At 42.9% G+C, this 21,549-nt stretch overlaps 1 protein-coding gene across 1 annotated transcript in view; it reads right to left on the reverse strand.

Annotated features, from left to right (window-relative positions):
* The window catches only part of TMTC2 (transmembrane O-mannosyltransferase targeting cadherins 2), a 369,412-nt gene that overhangs the window by 189,168 nt on the left and 158,695 nt on the right, over positions 1-21,549 (reverse strand). The window contains exon 3 of the mRNA XM_029597087.1: positions 10,512-11,340. Coding sequence (XP_029452947.1) covers positions 10,512-11,340 — 829 coding nt within the window. The remainder of the gene's footprint in view (positions 1-10,511; positions 11,341-21,549) is intronic.

Here is a 21,549-nt window from a genome sequence, read left to right on the forward strand (position 1 = left end):
GTCACATGTTTATTAACCCCATCAAAAAAATGAAGCAGATTTGTTAGGCAAGACTTCCCTTGGGTAAATCCGTGTTGACTGCGTTTCATTAAACCATGTCTTTCTATATGCTCTACGATTTTGATCTTGAGAATAGTTTCCACTATTTTTCCCAGCACTGAAGTCAGGCTCACTGGTCTATAGTTACCCGGATTGCCCCTGGAGCCTTTTTTAAATATTGGGGTTATATTGGCCACCCTCCAGTCTTCAGGTACAATGGATGATTTTAATGCTAGGTTACAAATTTTAACTAATAGATCAGAAATTTCATTTTTTAGTACCCTAGGATGCATACCATCCGGTCCAGGTGATTTGCTACTCTTTAGTTCGTCAATCTGGCCTACTACATCTTCCAGGTTCTGACTCAACACCCCTGAAAACCATCTCCGGAACTGGTATCTCCCCAACATCCTCATTAGTAAACACGGAAGTGAAGAGTTCATTTAGTCTTTCTGCAAAGGCCTTATCTTCCCTAAGAGCCCCTTTAACCCCTCGGTCATCTAATGGTCCAACCGACTCTCTCACTAGTTTCTTGCTTCGGATATATTTTAAAAAGTTGTTATTATGAGTTACTGCCTCTATAGGCAACTTCATTTCAAATTCTCTCTTCACCTGATTTATCAATGTTTTACACTTAACTTGACAATGCTTATGTTTTATCCTATTTTCTTCAGATTGATCCTTCTTCCAATTTTTGAAGGATGTTTTTTTTGGCTAAAATAGCCTTTTTCACCTCATATCTTAACCATGATGGTAATCATTTTGCCTTCCTTCCACCTTTCTTAATGCGTGGAATACATCTGGATTGTGCCTCTAGCATTGTATTTTTAAACAATGTCCATGCCTGTTGAACACTTTTAACCTTTGCATCTGCATCTTTCAGTTTTTTCTAAATATTTTCCTCATTTTATCAAAGTTTCCCTTTTGAAAGTTTAGTGTTAGAGCTGCAGATTTACTTATTGTCCCCCTTCCAGTTATTAGTTTAAATTTGATCATGTTATGATCACTATTGCCAAGTGGCCCCACCACCGTTACCTCTCTCACCAAATCCTGCGTTCCACTAAGAATTAAATCTAAAATAGCTCCCTCTCTTGTTGATTCCTGAACCAAATGCTCCATGAAGCAGTCATTTATTACATCCAGGAACTTTATGTCTCTAGCAAGTCCTGATGTTATATTTACCCAGTCAATATTAATATTAATTTACTTTTCCTTTAACAGGAGGCTGTAATTTCATTCATTTACTGGTCTTCAGTGTTTAGTCATTAATGAATGTACAACACTATGAAAAAAGGGGCGAGGATTTTGGTGTAATGTGGTCATAGCATCCTCACATGCAGTAGCTTTTGCATGAATGGCTGAATAATCAAAACTTGGTGACTAACCTGATCATTTGCCTCAAGACCTTTTCCAAAATATTTTCTTTACATAAAACTTGCAAAAAAAAACAAAACAAAAAACCCTCACATGTCTTATACATCTCCACTCTTTCTAGGGGTCAGATAAGCAAAGTTGTCTATAATAAAAAAAGCTAGTCAGAAAATAGCCATAACCTTTTTGGTGAAAAGAAGAAAGTCAGGAGAGGAAAATAAACTGGTTACCCATGTGCTAGAGAAGACAGAGGCATTTCATCCCCTACTTGCCAAAAATGTGGACTCTGTCCTCTCCAACTTTAAACCCACAACATGAGTGGAAGATCCCTGACCCTCATGGCTCAAACAAGCTAAATTTGGACTACTCAGCCACTTCCAACCCGTCATCAACTCCTCACTTTCAGAAGGCAATCTACTTAAGTGCCAAACAAAACAAAAATCAGTGGTGAAAAAGATCCAAATGGCCTGAACAATTATCAACTATCACCCAAGTCTCTAATCTTTCTTTTCAAAGCACAGGGGTAGGCAACCCCCAGTCTTGGAGTGCCACAAACTGGTCTGGTTTTCAGGATATATACAATGAATATCTATGAGGCATATTTGCATGCACTGCCTCCATTGTATGCAAATATGTCTTCTGCATATTCACTGTGGGGTAGATTTTCAAAGGGTTCCGTGCGTAACCCTGAAAACCTGCCCCTGCGCGCGCCGAGCCTATTTTGCATAGGCTCGGGCCGCCGAGCGCACAAGCCCCGGGACGCGCATATGCCCCAGGGCTTTGAAAAAGGGGCGGGAAGGGGGCGGAGGCCTGGGGCGGTCCCAAGTCCTTGGGCAGGCGTAACTTTGTTCTCTAAGGTAGGGGGGATTTAGGTAGGGCTGAAATGTATGCTAAATGGCTGAAATTTAGCCTGAGTCACCCCTGCTCCTGATAACTACACTGGCTTCCAACCCACTACCGCACCATATGCAAAGTTCTGGACCTGGCCTTAAGGGTTTGGCATCCTACCCTACAGTTAAATTCACCCTATACACATCTACCCAGCCACTGCACTCCCCAAGGTCATCTTAGGTAACAGCCTAGAAAGAAATTTAACTAGCATACATGAGAAAAAAAAGAACTCTCTCAGGATTGTCCTAACCCTCTGGAATTCTTTCACCAGACCTCTGGCTCACCCCAGACCTCCCTACTTCAATGAAATGATTGAAAACATGGCTATCTGTAGCAGCCTTCGTGCTTAGCCGGAACCATGAGTCCCTGACCTGACCCCTAACCTCAGTTTTGACCAAAGACTCTGCTGAACCTGCACAACAATTTATCCTCCAACACTAAATCTCTGTTGCATCACAGCCCCAATTGTACTTAACATATATGTTATACCCAATTACACTACTTTAAGTTATACTTGAATTTTCTATTTCGGATACATGCTATGTTTATGTTAAACCTAATTGTGTTACAGGGACCCTACTTGATGCAGAAACACCTTCTGGTACCTTTACTATGCCATCTGGAGAGAAGGGTTTTAAACACAAACCAGGATGGTCACGGACAATATCTTTTGCAGTTTGAAACCAGTTTCCAAACTAATGAATAAGTCAGTTCAGTAAGAACTATACTACATTTTATTTTCTCTATGAGCCATTTCAAACTACTTGGTTACCTGGACATATTGCATGCTACCTTCTGCTGCCAAAGACTAAATAGAGATCAGATAGAAAGGAAATGCAAGCAGTTGCTTCCTTTTCTTACACAGGGTGGCCCATGGAAATACCAGTGCATTGGAGGCAGGCTACTTTTCCATGGGCCACCCTGTATAACAAAGAAAAATTGTTTTATAGGGCTAGCAAATAGCTGCAAAAAGTGACTTAAAATATTAACAAAAGGGGGGGAGGGGTTTAGACCTTTACTACCATTCATTTGGTTTTCATAACACTGCTACTTTTAAATTACCAAGGCTCTAGCTCATCTGTCACATCTGTCCAAAGGATGACACTACAAGGATAGCCCTCGAGCCTCAAAAAATAATTCCAGAGATTTACTAGTTAATTGCGTCCAGAAGGAATAAAAATCCAAACCCCTTAATCAAGGCTCTCAGCAGCTACCAAAAATATATGGGAGAGACTGGTGTCTTTACAAGTCCTATTGCTGAATTAGCAGATATCAGAATATACTTAACGTATCTATTGGTCAGAAGCTATGATAAAACACAGGTATATGGGAGCAACTAGAGTTCAAAGCTGAGCCAGGCAAATTACAGCCTGATTAAATTCGACCAAATTTTCTAATTCTTCTCACATTCGCTAGACACGTTATTCTAAATTCTGCTAATGAATTTGTGGAAAATCTTACAACTCTGATGAAGACTCTCAGGAATCTGCCATGAATCGAACAAACGCGAACCTCGGAAACTGGGTGAATCTGCTCCAACAAGGGCGTGCAGGGATTTGTTTTGCTGGTGGTGCTTTTTAAGTTTTGTGGGATTTTTTTTTTTTTGCGCGTGTTATTTGCCAATGCCTTTGACAGCACACACTAAAAGCTGGTAGGACCCTTTGGCCAACTCCCCATTAAACCCTTATTTTGGAATTTGGTATTCAGAGCAAGAACAACAAAAAATCACTCTGTAACACAGTTAATGATGGCAGAAAGACCCCAAGTGGTGGTTTTTTTCTTTCAGGGTAGTACCTGCCACCCCATGCTTCTGTTGCTCCATGCTGGTTACCTCTTTTCTTCATTTCTCGCCTCCATATTACTGCCCCATTAGGAGCACAGGGATCAGAAAGGATTAAGAAGGGAAGTCCTGGGAGAGGGGCTTTATGCAAAGGTTTACAGAGTGAGTTTAATCTGGGGGGGAGGCAGGGCAGACTTAAAATGTACTGCATTTTTTTCAGTTAAAAAAAGGAAATGAGATTGGAAGTGCTGTTGACTTTCCCTATGTTGCTTAAAATGAAAGAACTTCCCTATATTCCAACTCCAATGAAGATTTGTTCATTATGAAAAAATTGCATTGAAGAAAAGCTTGCTTAAATAATTTGACAAACCCCAAACTTTGTTGCAGGTTCAAAGTAGTTCACACAAAAAAAACAAACAAACCCCACTAACAAAAGCACTAATTACATATACCCAAAATGGGGGGCATGCACATAATATGCAGCAAAAGCAACAATTCAACCCCTCTCAACTAAAACTTTTGGGATAGATTTTCAAAGGGATACGTGCGTAACCCCCTAAAACTTACCCCTGCGCGCACCGAGCCTATTTTGCATAGGCTCGGCGGCGCGTATGTCCCAGGGCTTCGAAAAACGGGCAGTCCGTGGGCATGGCCGAGTACCCCGACACAGTGGCCTGTGTCAGGACCTGGCGCGCCGGCAGTGAGTCAGCGCGCGCAAGTTACGCCTGCCAGAGGCAAGCATAACTCTACGAAACAAGGTGGGGAGGGGGGATTTAGGTAGGGCTGGGGGGGTGTTAGATAGGGGAAGGGAGGGAAAGATGGAGGGGGGGGGGGGGACCAAAAAAGTTCCCTCCAAGGCTGCTCCGATTTCAGAGTGGCCTTGGAGGGAAAGGGAAAAGCCATCAGGCCTCCCCTAGGGCTCGGCGCGTGCAAGGTGCACATAACATGCGCGCGCAGCAGCGCGCGCATGTTATAAAATCGGGTGTACATTTCTGCGTGCCAGGTAGCGCACGCAGAAATGTACACCCGATTTTATAACATGCGCGCAGCAGTGCGCGCATGTTATAAAATCGGGTGTACATTTCTGCGTGCCGGGTAGCGCACGCAAAATTTAAAATCGGCCCCTTTATATATTTCTTTATTCTACTCTTGAATAATCATAAAACTTCCCATTATATTAGAACATGTACTTCCTCACAACACATTCATACCTCACGCATCCACACTCATCATAAAACCACATTTCAATATCCCAGTACATCAACAGCAGTTACAACACTAAATAGAACGCCAATAGCTTATCTTAATGTGACGGAAATATTCCACTGCACAGGGCGAGGAACCCCCTCAGTAAACTCCGTCACAGACAGACTCCAGTTCTTGAGCAGGATGTGAAACAAAGTTCAATCACGGCGAAACTCAAACGCTGAAAGAGATTCTTGGGAAAAGGGGTGTGTGTGTAATACACGCACGCACAGACACACACACACACACACACATATATATATATATACACATACATACACACATATACACATACATACACACATACACACATACATACACACATACATATATATATATATATATATATATATATATATATATATATATGTATGTGTGTATGTATGTGTATATGTGTGTATGTATGTGTATATATATATATATATATGTATGTGTGTATGTATGTGTATATGTGTGTATGTATGTGTATATATATATATATATACACATACACACATACAGATATATATATATATATATACACATACATACACATACATATATATATATGTATGTGTATGTATGTGTATATATATATATATATATATATATATATATATATATATATATACACATACATACACACATATACACATACATACACACATACATATATATATATATATATATATATATATACACATACATACACACATATACACATACATACACACATACATATATATATATATATATATATATATGTATGTGTGTATGTATGTGTATATGTGTGTATGTATGTGTATATATATATATATATATATATATATATATACACATATATACATATACACATATACACATACATACACACATACATATATATATATATATATATATATATATGTGTATGTATGTGTATATGTGTGTATGTATGTGTATATATATATATATATATATATATATATATATACACATACATACACACATATACACATACATACACACATACATATATATATATATATATATGTACACACACATACATAATTTGCCTTGTTAACATTAGGCTGCAGGTGTTCCCTCTCAAAGATCAGGAGGCAAGACTCGTCACAACTGGAAAAATAAAGAGTCTATGGGGTAACGTTATTACTTGTTAGTGGCTGGAAGAGAGAGAAAAAGGAGGGAGTTGGTTCCTTTATTTTTTTTGGTAAATGACCAGTTGGACAGAGGAGGTAAAGAGGGATTTATTTTGGGAGGGAAAGGGAGGTGCTCTTTTTTCTGTTGATTATTTATTTATTTATTTATTTATTTATTTAAAGCTTTTCTATACCGGCATTCATGATACAATCATATCATGCCAGGTGGTTTAATAACCTTAAGCAAAAAAAAAAAAAACCCAATACTATTGGCTGGCTGGTAATACTATTGGCTGATAATACTATTGGCTGGCTGGGTGGGAGAGAGAGAGAGAGAGAGAATTGTTTTTCTTTGGTTGGTTTTATATTTTAGTTCTTAAAATTAACCAGAAAAGCTGCAGGGCTGACCCATTAGATTAAAGACTGCCAGGGTGGGGGTTGGGGGAATACATCCTCTCCCAGCACTGCAACCAATCCAGATAATTTAAGGAAAGTAGCTTCATGGTCCCTGGCAGACCAAAGGTTGAGAAACGCTGCCTTAAATAACTGTGCAGCAAAAGAGAAAGGGCCTGACCATTAATCCCGAACATTTAGCCAAATCTCCATACTTTTTCTGCTCCCTAGGGCTGTAGTTTTGCACATCTGCCTCAGCAACACACTTTATTTAAAATAGGTGGCTGGTTAGATGGGGGGAGGGGTTCACTTTCTTTACAAAGAAACAGCTTTGTAATTATCACTCACCCTGGTACTCCCTATCAATTCAGCACTTGAAAAAGAAAAACAAATACTATGGGGGCAGCTTTGTAGAGTCTGTCAGAGAAAACAGTACAGATCAGTTCACTGGATCAGAATTACAAGTCCTTTTTAATTTTGAGTTGGCAAACCAGGTCAGAGACTGGCACTCAGAAAGCAAAAAGCAACATCTTCCCCATTTCTCAAGGTGTGCAACTGCAGAGAAAGCTTAGAAACTTTATGCACACTACTAACAGCGATCCTGCACGCTTGCTTGTCATACTCCTCTTCAGCAGCCACACTGCCAAAGAAAATGCAGAGCAACACATTTAAACCAGAGTGAATATCACAGAAGCCTACACCAACCTCTGGCCCATATGGTACATTCCTCTCCACCTCCCCAAATATCTACATCCATGCATGCAAGAGGATAAAAGCCAGGACTGGAGAAGCCCAACAAGCAGATGTGAATCCAATTGGCCATGCGTATTTTGCGTCTGATGAGGTCAGCTCCTGAAAAATCATCCCAAATTTTGCATTTCACGGTAGTGGCTCGTACTAACTCATTTTCATTCAAGAGCCTGATTTTCCGGATATCGACAATGAATGTGCACGAGACATGTTTCACATAATGTAGGCAATGGATGCAGATCTCTCTCATCTATATTCATTGTAGATATCCTGAAAAACAGACCTCTTTATGGCTCTTGAGGACTGGAGTTGACCACCCGGGTACTCTAGTCATAAAATGGGAAAACCCATTAGTATATCTTGCCCTCATACCTAAAGGAAGATCCAAGGTACTACAAAGCATAAAAAGTTTGCACAAGTTCTGGGTAAATTATTAATAGTTCATAACTATTATGTCTTGAGTCTGTAATATGCAATGCATGTTTTCCCTCAGAGATTAATATTTCTTTTTGCATTCTGAAGACAGGAAATTAGAAGTCTTTAGATAGTTTATAGGGTACCTACTTCTCTGCACACAAACTACCAAACTGTCCATCTAATCTGTAAATTGAGGGGTTTTTTTTGTTTTTTTTTAAATTAAGGATGTGCATTCATTTGAAAATGATAGCACAGAGGTTCCCAAACCTGTCCTGGAGGACCCCCTAATCAATCTGGTTTTCAGGATAACCACAATGAATATGCATGAAATAAAATTTGAATGCTATGGAGACAGCACATGCAAATTTATCTCATGCATATTCATTGTGTATATCCTGAAAACCTGACTGGCTGGGAGTCCTCCAGAACAGGTTTGGGAACCACTGTGGTGCAGGCTATAGTGTTAAGCCAGTTAGATTACTGTAAATGCTATTTATGTACGGGTCTCCCTACTTATTTAGTGAAAGCATTGCAGTTGCTTCAAAACATTAAATTTAGGATCATACCTGATCTACACTGCAGGGAAAGTTTGTTATCTTTCATGAAACAAATTCGCTGCTTGCCTATCCAGCAATGGATACAGTTTAAATTGATTACGTTAGTTTATAAAGCCATTCATATGAAGCCACATTCATTAGCTGGGAAACTACACTGGCATGAAACAGCTCATTCGTTGCGCTCGACCACGCAAATGTTTTTACATGTACCATCGATTCTTGAATATTGCCTTCAGTCATCTAGAACCAATGCTTTTTCTATTATGGAGCCTACGCTTTAGAATGCTTTAGCATTAGAAATACAGCAGATACAAGATTTGGTATTTCACAAACAAGTTAAAGCAGTTTTATTTGAAATAGTGTTTGGAGGTAGGTCGTGTTAAGTTAGAGTACAATTTAAAAACATATGCTGGTTATGTGCTTTTAAATGATGTTATATGTTTATAGTGTATGCTTTTAGCTTATTTTAAAATTTTACTCTGTAATTGTAGTATTTTATTTTGGATGTGATCTGCACTGAATAATATGGATTTACAGTTTACAAAATGTTTAATAAAAAAATAAAAATTAACTTAAAATAGGCATCTAAGAAAATACCACAAAGTTGTTCAACCCACTTCCTGTCCTTCCAGAATGCTGTGGGGCCAGCATAGGCCCTTCCAATCTACCTCCTGTCCTGTCCTGTCCTACTCGGCCGGTCCTCTGCAGATCCAGCTGGACCCTCCCCCATCAACCCACCATCCCTGAAAAAACTGCAGGGACTTCTCCACCCCTATTTACCCCCTTCTGTGGAGGAGCCCAAGTTACAAATGGCAGAACAATGCCCCCTCGCTCTTGCTCTGATCTTCATTGTTTAAAAATAGCACCAAAGGCCCTGAGGCAATTGCCAAAGTAGCATTACTTTCCTGCCAACACCATTATATTCTAAGGCATATAACTGCACCAGCAGTCCCCAGGAAAGGCACCAAAATGACATCAGTTTGGTTCCAGCCTCAGGGCCACCAGTGCCATTTTGAACAATGGGGATCAGCTTGGAGACCCCCCATGAAAGGGCAATGTAGGGGACCAGGGGGAGACCCTCAGTCCTGGCCTGGAGGGGCCTGGAGAGGTCCCGGTTGGGCCAAACTCAGCTCAGCCAGGTAGACCCAGGTTCCAAGGTGAGAGTGGGTCAGAGAGACCCTGGGAGGAATTTGGCTGAGTTCAGCTAGATAGGCCCAGCCCTGCCGTTTTCTTGGGGAGGGGGGGCAGGAGGAGGATTTGGGGAGCCTCGAGTCCATTTTGTGTGGTTTTTTGCAGTTCATGAAATGAATCAAACACACAAAAAACAAAATAAATGCCCTGAAATGGAAAAAACAAATGAAAATGTTTGTCCTGCACATTCCTAACAATACCACCCATTTAAGAACTGAGCTGTACAGTCTGCTGTAAGGCTTTTATTGCCTATGAAAAACCTTATTACAATACAATCTGGAATTATCAATGACTTGTATAGTATTTACTTCTAAATATAAAATTTGGTTTAAGAAAAGTTAGCATATTTGCTCTTTTCTGTTATTTGGCCTCTACATATAAGATGAGAATTACTAAATGTCGTTTTTGATTTAACAAAAAAAAAAAAACTAGATCTAATGGAATGGGTGTTGGGAGCCCACATCGGGATGATCAGCATTTGCTTTTTCATCAAAGCGTACTCTTGGCCAATGCCTGGCATAGTGTACAAACCTGGATAAACCTTAAGAGGAGGAAGAGATGCTGGCAAGGCACAAAAGCCACCCCAGAATTTATCAGTAAGGGGAAGGAATATTACATCCCGGCAACAGCTTAGCTAGGACCTTCAAACAGAACTGTTATGCAAAGACATTTTTTGCAAGATTTTTTACTGCCAATAAAATATGCATCACTAATTTTTTTGCATCCCTGCAGACAAGGACAGACAAACAAAGACATTACCTTTAGCTGGGTTCACTTTTATCCCTGATCTATACAGCATCTCCTCGTTCTGCCAGTCACCATTCCTGACAACTGTCTTGAGTCCATAGAAAAAGATTAAAGTAACAGTGGCATAAAAAATCAGGCTCTTGTAAAAGTGTTTTTGGGCTTTGACATAGAGGGCTCTGACACCCACCGTAACCAGGAGGCAGAAGCCCATACTGGGAATATACAGCACCCGCTCTGCTATTACAAAGCCAACATAGAAAAATAGATTTGTGGCGGGCAAAAAGGGCACGATTAACAAAGATAAAGACAAAGCAACGACATTCTCCGTTGAAGGAAGGTGCGGACTGTGTGCTAAATGGCTCTTTACACCATTCTCAAGTTTCAGCACAAGGCTGGGTCTTAGTTCAGAGTCCCTGAACTCTCCATCTGAGTGGCAGCTATGGCCATTAGCATTCTGCTTGCCATTCATTACTGCTTTCCCACTGTATTCTTCCTCCACACAAGAGCTCTTCAGACAGAAGTAGGCAAGGAGAAGGAGTCCAGTATAGAAGGCCACAGTGTGTAGATTCCTCCAGTCACCGACTGTTCTGAGAAGAGGCACCGCATCCATGGACCAGTCAAAGCTGAGGGTGTCCGGGCACAGCAGCAGCCACAGGTTCTTGGCTGGTAAGTGAAGGAAGGTCAAAGTGCGCGAGAAGAAGCTGTCAGAGTCCGCTGCCGGATTGTCGGAATTGGAAAAACTCGGTGGCCTGTTGCCCATCCAGTACAATCGCGCACCCAGCAGGGCGGCACCCAAGAGAGCCAGCAGGCTAAGGCTGAAGAAAAGGGAAGCAGTCTTCCTCTGAAACCAAAGCCAGAAAGAGACATTTTAATAATCAATAAAATCTACAGCAGAACAGTATTATTATTATTCTTTTTATTCTCATCTTATTACTCTTTTACTTTTCTGCTCCACTGCCTCCCTCTTCCTGCATTTAACCTGAACCTCATACAATCATTGCTCAACACCATGACAAAGAAAACGTCTGAGCACTCGAGGACACGGCTGGAGCAGTAACTACAATATAGACCAAAGAAAACAGACTTCCTAAGCACACTGGAAATAACCACCAAATATATTTGAATCACAGCTAAGTGTCAAGGAAATCCCAGCTGATGGAAGTTAGTTGTGAAGCACATCAAGCAACAAGCACTTGGCTTTCAAAACAGAAGTCGAGCATGTGGCCATTTGCTGTGCATTATTATGGCTGGAGTCCAGCAGTCTGGATCAGTAGTTTTACTAATGACTCATTCGGATCTTATTTCTCCATCTGTACTATTGCCCTTTGGAGTGTTGACCTGGTCTGTTTCCCTTTGATTTTTTTTTTTTTTTTTTTTACACTTTCACCCAGTAAAAGGAGCAAACACTCCCCTACGAAATTAGAGGCTGAGGTAACAAACTCCCCCCGCCCCCCCAAAAAGCAATCGGTCTTATACAAAGGCAGGTCAAAGGCCACCAACACGACTGCTGCACTGCCAGCAGTCAGATTCCTCCCCAACCAGAACTCTGGCACCTGCTGCTGACTGCAGGGCTGCCCAGCCTCGTGTGCAGCAGGGCAACGCAGACGGGAGAATCGTTCAGAAACAAGTTCCATAGAAAATCCTTGCATTCAGCCTAAAAACCGCAATTAAGACAATTCTGGAATTTTCAAATTAGATAGCCAACGGATATCCAAGTTGTTAGCCTGAGTGAATTTTTTTGGGCCCATGTGGGAAGTTTTTCAAGAAGTTGATTCAGATCCTTGGAAATTATAAAGTGGGCTTGAGCAGGATCTGTCAAACTGCTTTGGAATTTTTGAGAAACAGTTCAGATTTTTTTTTTCCCATCCACTTCATGTTTTCCCCTTGAATCTGAACCTGTGGGGTAACAGGGAGGAGCCATGAAGCCTTCAGTATTACTTCTGTGATGCACATAAATCAAAGAAGTGAGGGTAAATATTATTCGTCAATATGAGTCTTCCAGAAAAAAAGCACAGAGCACTCAATGCCTTTTATTTATTTATTTATTTCTTATTCACTTCTTTTTCCTATACTGACATTCAGGACAAAGTCCTATCACACCAGTTTACATCAAAACATGGGAAAGTTACATATAACAAGGGAGTAATCAAGATAAATACAGGATAACCTAGTATAAAGATAACTTAGAACTTAACTTAGTACAGTATTAGTGCAAATACTGAAGTGCAGCTCTAAAATGTAAAAGGTGTTATTTAAAAACTAACAATCCCATTTTAAAGACAGTAAAGCTCAGAAAGGGATCAGCGACTTAATCCAAATTTGGATTTTACTGTAATTAAAAATAAAATCAGCATATTTCTCTACAGAGATAAATGCTATCAGATAAATGCCAAGTAAAGATTTAAAAGAAAGCAAATATGGCATAGGAAATGAATCACAAGCTAATATGTGAACAATGAGTGACTCTGTGCCACTCGATGTGCATGCATAGCAGGATGGCACAGTGTGACACGGGTAGCAGGAAGCCCAGGCCTCACCAGCAAGAGACCACGGCACCCACGGAATGTGGGCAAACAGCTCATCAGAACCAAGACTCTGCCGAGACCCAGGAGAGGCTTTGGGAGAAAAGCAGGAATGGGAAGGAAGGAAAGATAGGAATGAGGACTATAGATGTGAAAATGAAGGCTAGGGAGAACAGGCAGGTAGGAAAAGAAGGATGGGGAAGGAAGAGTGCGCATGCAGAAGTGGGCCTTACACACACACACGCTTATTTACTCACACCCACCTCACCTATTCACAACCCCCCAACTTCTAACCCATTCAGACAAGTACCGCTCCCCACCCACTGATACACATACTCAACAACAGAGTTCCCTCACATGCAAACACAGTTACCCACCACCAGCCCACTCCATCCAGACACCCCCAACTCCATCAGCTATTAAGCCCCCAAGAGGAGATGAATAAAGAGTTGGGTGTCCCACAGCACCATCATTAGGAATGAGAGCTTTCATCAGCAGAAGTTCATAGGGCAGGGAGAGGACATGAACGGGAGACTGAGTTTACACCCTGCTATCTAGGTTTCCCATCATGTAATGATAAACTTTTTACAAATGGGAAAGTAGCACTTAGCATTTTAAACAGGTGCAAATGACCAGATAGAGATTAATACATTTACTATATGGAACATGATTTTCAAGGCAAGTGGTGTACTCCAAAATACCAGGATGATTCAAGTTGGAAAACATTTTCTAGCATAGTAGTCACTTTGTCCTCAGATGAACTGAGCATATTTTAAAATAGTGGATTTGATTCATACTTTTATAACTAGCCATTTTTCTACATTCGTGTTGTCTGTTTGCTGTTTGCCCTTAAAGATACAACATCTCAAAGGGAGCATCATATTTCTACATTAGATTAGCTCATGAAGGAAAACTTATTTAGAACAATCCAGTCCTGCAGGCACTCCTAACCAGTTTCGTTTTTCAGGTTAGCAACAATGAATATGCATGAGATATATTTACATATAGAGTCTCTCAAATATATTCAGAGAAACACTGATTGCCCTCCTTGACATTAGGGATGTACGTTTGTTAGGCCATTCGTTTCAGGGGTACGTACATAAATCGTGGATGTATAGTTTGTGCCTAACTCGTTAATAAAATACCCACGAAACAAGTGAAACGAATGGCCCAACCAATGAACATCCCTACTTGATATCACAAAATTCTGGGATGTGGAATGGAGGAAGGCTCTAACTAGGAAGGTGGGATTTTCTTGTGACTGAACATATATGCAAAGACAAAAAGGCAGAACTTAGCAAATAAGCTCCAAATATGTGAAATCAAAGTTCATCTTTTGTCACTAAATATGCTATGTTCTATGAAATAGAATGGATTTGTACTAATAATTCATGTCTATAACAGTCCCCAGTTTCTTGCATCAGATTGCTCAAGATTCTGCGGCAAGAGTTAACAAATTGTGGCAAATCTGCATAATGTTTTACATATCTCACTAAGCAAAAAGTACATTTTTATTGAAAAGCTCTGACATTGGTTTTAAACATTTAAATTATATACAAATGGTTAAATTATTCTTACCTGATAATTTTCTTTCCTTGAGTCCTGCTAGTCATCCCATAATGTACTTCCCTCCTCCACAGATGATGGCAACAGAGGACCTCTCTTTTATGAACTCATTCTGGGTTATAAGGGAGGTGTGGACCTGATCCAAATCAGTAGCCTACTGCCAAAGCAGAGCAATTCCCCCCTTATTGCCAATAAAAATAGGGCCCACAAGACTGTTCTGAGTGAGCATGAGGTACAGGTATCAAAAGAAATAATAGGCACCCTTACAGATATATGAAATGTGCCTTATGTGACCTCACCTAAACCTGTATTCCTGGGTGGGTTCTGGATTGGTCTAACAGGACTCAAGGAAAGAAAATTATCAGGTAAGAATACTTTAACCTTCCTTTTCTTCCTGCTAGACTAGTCATCACGTATGGGAGTTACAAAAGCTACTCCTTGCTGGGACAGGAGAAGACAGGTCTGCCTTAATTCCTGCCCCAAAGGCAGTATCTGCCCTGGCCTGTATGTCCAATCTGTAATGTTTAACAAAAGAATGCAAGTATGACCAGTCAGCTGCCTTACAAATTTCCTCCGGAGAGGCTGAGGCTGCCTTTGCCTAGGATGATGCTTGTGCTTTTGAAGAATGAGCCCGGAGCACTGCCAAATAGTAAGTAAGCCTATGCAATTGCTTCCCTAATCCACCTGACTATGGTGGCCTTAGAAGCTACCTCTCCCCTTCTGGGCACCCCCCAAACAAGATAGCCTGTCCATTTTCCTAAAGGTGTTTGCACCTTCAAATATCTCAATAAAATCCTATGTACGTCTTATAGGCTCCTGTCCTTCCTCGGACAGTCCTCACTGTTGAAGGATGGGAGAGATTCCAACTGATTGGTATGCTGAGATCTCCTTGAGTGGGAATGACAGAACTTGCTGAAAGGTGATCGAATCCTGTGAAAATACTAAGAAAGGATGCCTGCAGAATAGGGCCTGACACTTTGAGCTGCACTTGGCCAAGCAGATAGCCACAAGGAAAGAAGCCTTCAGTGACAAGTCCTTAATAGATGTCTGCTTTAGTGGCTACGGTTCTTAATACTACACTGGAGGTCCCACTGGGTGGAACGGTGGCCTGATGCATTTTACCCCTCTAAGAAAATTCCTTATGCCTGGGTGTGCTGCTACTGAAGTGCCTTAATTTGGCCCCTATAACATTCAATGAGTGTGGTCTGGACCTTCAAGAACCAAGTGCCAGACCTTTGACCAGGCCTGCATGCAGGAAATCTAATATTTGTGAGATATCTGGTCTCTAAGGAGAACAATCTGGCTTGACGCAAAAGCTCTCAAACACTTGCCAAATCCTGACATAGGCCAGGGAAGAGGAAAACTTCGACGCATTTAACACAGTTGAGATTACAGAGGCAGAGTACCTTCTCTTGCGCAAGCATGCCCTCTCAAGAGCCAAGCTACAAGGGAGCATGGAGACAGGTGTTCCATCAGTACTGGATCATGCCAGAGAGGACCATGCTCTTTGGGTAGAGCCAGCAGGGCTCCAACCAGCAGCTTAACCAGAAATGCATACCAGGGTCTCCTTGGCTAATATGGGGCTACTAGGTTGACCAAGAATGGATAGTTTTCCATCTTTATTGTCCTGCCTATTAGTGGTCATGGTGGCTGAGCCTTGACCATGGGCTCAAGAGTGTGTACACTCCCCTGGATCCCAGATCTGCCCTGCGGCTGAAAAATACATCAGCCTTGGCGTTTGCACGTGTCCCCATTGGGTCCATACATAGGGCCTGCAGTGGCTTACTATCCTTTGAAAGTCTTCTGGCCCCAGTGTCCATCCTGTCCTTGCTTAGGTAGTCAGCTTGCAGATTCTTCTTTCCTGCTAAGTAAGCTGCTGAGAGATGGAAAAAATGCTTCTCTGCACTGCAGAGGTATTTTCTGACTGAACCCAGACTGTCTTCCCTCTTACTAAGGAAAGTAGGTGCCACAGAGCCAGCCTGATGGCTTGTTTCCAACCTGTTTATTGAATAAGCTATCTCCTGCCCTGTCTAGTACCCTTGGGCAAACTGTCCCTGGCAATGAGCACCCCCCCCCCACACACACACACACATACAGATTGCGGCATCCATTGGGTCCACCACCCATTCAGAGGGTTCCAGGGCTATTCCCTTCTAGAGGTTTAAAGGTTATGCTCACTAATCCAGACTGCTCCAGACTCCTGAGGGGACTGGGAGCCAGCTCTAATAGTCCTGGGAAGCAAGTGACCAAGGCACAAACAGTGCCTTTTGGAAAGGCTGCCCATGGAACTAGGTCCAGCGTTGTTGGCCTTAAGACCTAGAAGATAGAGGAAATACCTCATTCTGGGAGCCTCCTGCACTTGAAACTTTAACACCTGGTCTATTTGGACATTCTGGTAGAAGTCAGAAAAACTTGTCCCTATTCTGCATTTGTGATGGGTCTAGACTGCTCTTTGAGAAGCTTACCACCCAACCTAACTGCTGAAAGAATTGCAGCATTGCTTCAGAGGCTTGTCTGCCCTCCGAGCAGATCTTATAAGCAAATCATCCAAATACAAGTGCACCATAATTCCCTGCATGCATAGGGTTTGCTGCCACAATTACCAAGATCTCGGTAAAGGTCCTGAGGGCTGTTACCAAACTGAAGGGCAAAGAGTGAAACTGAAAATGCTCACCCCACATGAAGAACCTTAATAGGTTGTGGTGAAACTGCCAAATGGGAATATGGAGGTAAGCTTCTGCTAGGTCCAGCGATGCTAGGTATTCTCCTGGTCTTACTGATACTATCACCAATCACAGAGTTTCCATTTGAAAATGGGGGACATGTAATTATCTGTTGACCCCTTTCAGATCACATACTGTGGAAGGATCCATCTTTTTTTGGGACCATAAAATAAATTGCAAGTGCTCTTGCAGGAGCACTGATATGATTGCTTGTAGGCACTGAGATTTCATTGTGTCCCTTGATCACCTCTCTTGAAAAGGAAGGCACAGGGGGAGCTTACAAGGGCCTCTGTGACAAGTTTTGTGCACTTAGGGGCATATCCCTTTGCACAATGTTCATGACCCATTGGTCTGAAGTGATTCAGATCCACTTCGTGTAGTACCTCAGCAGGCACTATCCTACTGGGAGTCATTGTACTGTTCAGCTGCCAGCTCACATGGCTCTGCCCTTGCCTTTCTTGACCCCTACTTTCAGCATCCGAAGAGTGTCACTTTACAGTTTTATATGTTCCTCAATTTCGAAAGCACTGAGTCCTGAAATTCCATGTTCCTGTGCGAGTTCTAACCTCGGGAAGTCTCTGGTGTTTTGATTCCCTTAGGTCCTTCAGCAGTTTTTCTAGGTCCTCTCCAAAAAGGAGATTACCTTTGAAAAATAATTTACAAGTCTGCTGCCCAGACTGATCAGTTCCTGGAGGAGTGGGAACCAGATCTGTTTCGGCCAGTGAGGGGCTATGAGAATCATAGTCCCCCCATCCTGTTAAAGCTTCAGGACAGTCTTCGTCACCAGAGGAATCGGAGGCTACACATACAGAAGGACCTTGCCCCAGTAGTGGGCAAAGGCGTCTAAGGGTGGGTTTGCTGTCCACCATGTGAAGGGAGCAGAACTGATCCACCTTCCTGTTGCAGGGGGATATGAACAGATCCACGTCTGGGGTTGCCCAGAGATGGAAGATCCAATCCACCACTGCCTGGTTTAGGGACCATACATGGGACTGGAAGGCATGACTCAGCCTGTCTGCCACCACATTCTCCATCCCAGCCAGATACATGGCTCGGAGCACCATACCCTGGGACAGAGTCCATGACCAAATCTGCACCACCTCCTAGCACAGGAGGAACGACCTTGTACCTCCCTGCTTGTTGACGTACCATATTGCCACCTGGTTGTTGGTTTGGATCAGAACCGCCCTGTTGACTAGCCAATTTCTGATCACCCAAAGGGAAAACCGATCACGTGGAGCTCCAGGAAGTTGATTTGACACTGAGCTTCCTGGGTGGACCACAGGCCCTGGGTGTGGAGCCTTCCACATGGGCACCCCACCCCAGGTTGGACGCATCCGTGGTGAATACAATTTGGGCAGGGAGATTTTGAAAAGGTACCCATTGCTCCAAATTTGAAAACACGACCCCACCAAGATAAGGAGTTCCTGAGAGGCGAAGTAATGCGGATATGCACATGGAGGTCTGGGTGGCCTGCCGCCACTGGGACCACAAGGTCCATTTAACTCTGCACATATGTAAGCAAGCAAAGGGAGTAACATGGATGGATGGTCATGAACATGTGCTCCAGGAGTTGCAACATGCAGTGAGCCGAAATCTGCCAGCTCCGTTGGACCACTCCTGCCATGGACACCAGCGTGAGCGTCCAATTGGGGGAAGAAAAGCTCTGGCCAGAGCCATGTCCAACAGGGTGCCAATGAAGCCCAACTGAGGCAATGGATGGGACTGGGTAGTTGATGATAAACCCCAGGGGAGTCCAACACCTGAATGGTCAAGGGCAGGGATTATACTGCTCCCGCCTGGGTAGCACCCTTGATCAGCCAATTGTCCAGGTAGGAAAACACCTGCACTTCCATCCTGCAGAGGTGCGCCCCGACCATGGCCAGACATTTGGTAAAGATGCATGGGGCCAAAGTCAGTCTAAAATGTCAACACCCTGTACTGGAAATGTCACCCGCCCACCACAAACTGTAGATATTACCTGTGACCATGAAAGATCTCAATGTGAGTGTAGGAGTCATTTAGATCAAGGGAGCATAGCCAGTCCTCTCTTTTCAGGAGGTGGAAAATCAGGGTTCCCAGAGAGACCATCTTGAACTTTTCTCTTCTTAGAAATTTGTTCAAGCCTCTTAGGTCTAGAATAGGACAGAGTCCCCCAGTGTTCTTTGGAATCAGGAAATATCGAAAGTAGAATCCCCGCCCCTGCTGCTTCAGCAGGATGGGCTCAACAGCCCTGGCCGTTATAAGAGCAGAGAGATCCTCCAAAAACATGTCCTGATGCATCACTGGACCCCAGGAGGTGCATTGGAGGGGGAGTCCAGAGGGACTCCCAGAAAGTTCATCCTGTGTCCCCAATGAATGATGGACAGAACCCACTGATCCGAGGTGATGCTAGGCCAACAGTCCGCAAAGAACCAGAGCCAGCCTCCGATCAGAGGGTTTTGTGTCAAGGATACAGGCAGCTGGCTTATGCTCCCTCACAACCAGTCACAACCAGATGATGGAGCTTGACCGGGGAGGAGGCTGGCAGAGGTCTGGAGGCCCGTTGCTGCCTGGGGTAGCCACAAGTGCTCACCCACTGCGATCGGGTGCAAGAAGCAGGGGGATAATATTTCCTCTGGTGGTAGAAGGACCTCCTCAGACCACGTCGGGAGAGCCTCTTGACCAAGGACGGTGGGTCCAATGTACTGGCTGAGAGATGCTGGAGGGTATCATGATGATGCTTTAACTGAACCACAGCATCCCTCACCTTGTCCCCAAAGAGATTCTCGCTGGTACATGCAGGTCTGCGAGCTTCTCCTGCACCTCTGGGTGGAGATCAGAGACCCGGAGTCAGGCCATCCTGTGGGCACCAATGCCCATGGCTGCCACCCTTGTCACTGTCTTGAAGACATCATAGGCGGAACACACCTCATGCTTGCCGCCTTAAAAACCCTGCCAAATGACCATCAAGAAAGTGTCTTACTGCTGCTGGGGCAAGCGCTCAACCATGTTCTGAACCTGTTTCCAGAGGTTACGAGAATACTGCATCATATATAGCTGGTAGGAGGTGATACAGACAATCAGCATGGCGTCTTGAAAATCCTCAAATCCAAATAAATGGTACAATCTAAAACTAATATCTAAATCTTTCACCAGATATTTGTAGGCCCCTTATTCCAAGGGTCTGTATAACATCACAGACTCTGTTACGGTCCAGGGTCACCTTGCTTTAATTTATAACATCATTTTTTTGTTTTTCATTTTTATGTTTGTAATAAAATCTACCAACTAATGGATGACCAACTAATGGATGAGTATTAGAGCTCCTGTTATATCTGCGGATAGTGTGCATGTTTTGGAAAAAATAAGCGTGAGAAAATCAATAAGAGTACATTGAGACTTTTGGTAGATTTTATTACAAACATAAAAATGAAAAACAAAAAAATAATGTTATAAATTAAAGCAAGGTGACCCTGGACCGTAACAGAGTCTGTGATGTGATACAGGCCCTTGGAATAAGGGGCCTACAAATATCTGGTGAAAGATTTAGATATTAGTTTTAGATTTACTGGTTGTACCATTTATTTGGATTTGTGGATACACACTACGGTACACTAGAATACAGTGGTTCTTGTGGGGAAGAGGTTGTGTCTTGAAAATCCTTCCATCTCAGCACATCCAATGCCATATGTTCCCACCCCAGAGGAGCAGAGGCATGGGTGTGAGAATGCTTGGCCCTCTTGAGGGCGGACTCCACCACAACAGACTGGTGTGGGAGTTGTCGCTTTTTGAAACCCATAGAGTGCTGGACCAAGTACACCCCATTGGCCTTCTTATTGACAGGAGTCACGAAAATGGGGTGTTCCCAAACTGTAAGGAGTAACTCCCTGAATCTCTCATGGATGATAACCACCACCATCTTATTTGGGGCATCCACAAATTGGAGGACCTCCAGCATCTTGTGTCTGGCATTCTCTTCCGTCAGAAGTTGAAATAGAATGGCCCACATGAAACCAGCAAAGGTCACGTCCTCAGGCAAGTCTCGGCACTGTTCCTCTGGAGGAGACAGGCCAGAGGGAAAGCCACTGGAGTCATCAGAGGAAGACTATGAGGTATCATCCCCCCACAGATCATAAGGGGCATCATCATCACTAAGATCGCCTGGAGACACCAGTGGTGGGGCCCTTCCCAGGTTCCGTGGTCTGGGCACTGGGCATTGACGGCCCTCTAGGACCCAGAACCGGACCAGGTAACACT

The sequence above is a fragment of the Rhinatrema bivittatum genome, chromosome 4, assembly GCF_901001135.1.
Source record: "Rhinatrema bivittatum chromosome 4, aRhiBiv1.1, whole genome shotgun sequence".
NCBI lineage: Eukaryota > Metazoa > Chordata > Amphibia > Gymnophiona > Rhinatrematidae > Rhinatrema > Rhinatrema bivittatum.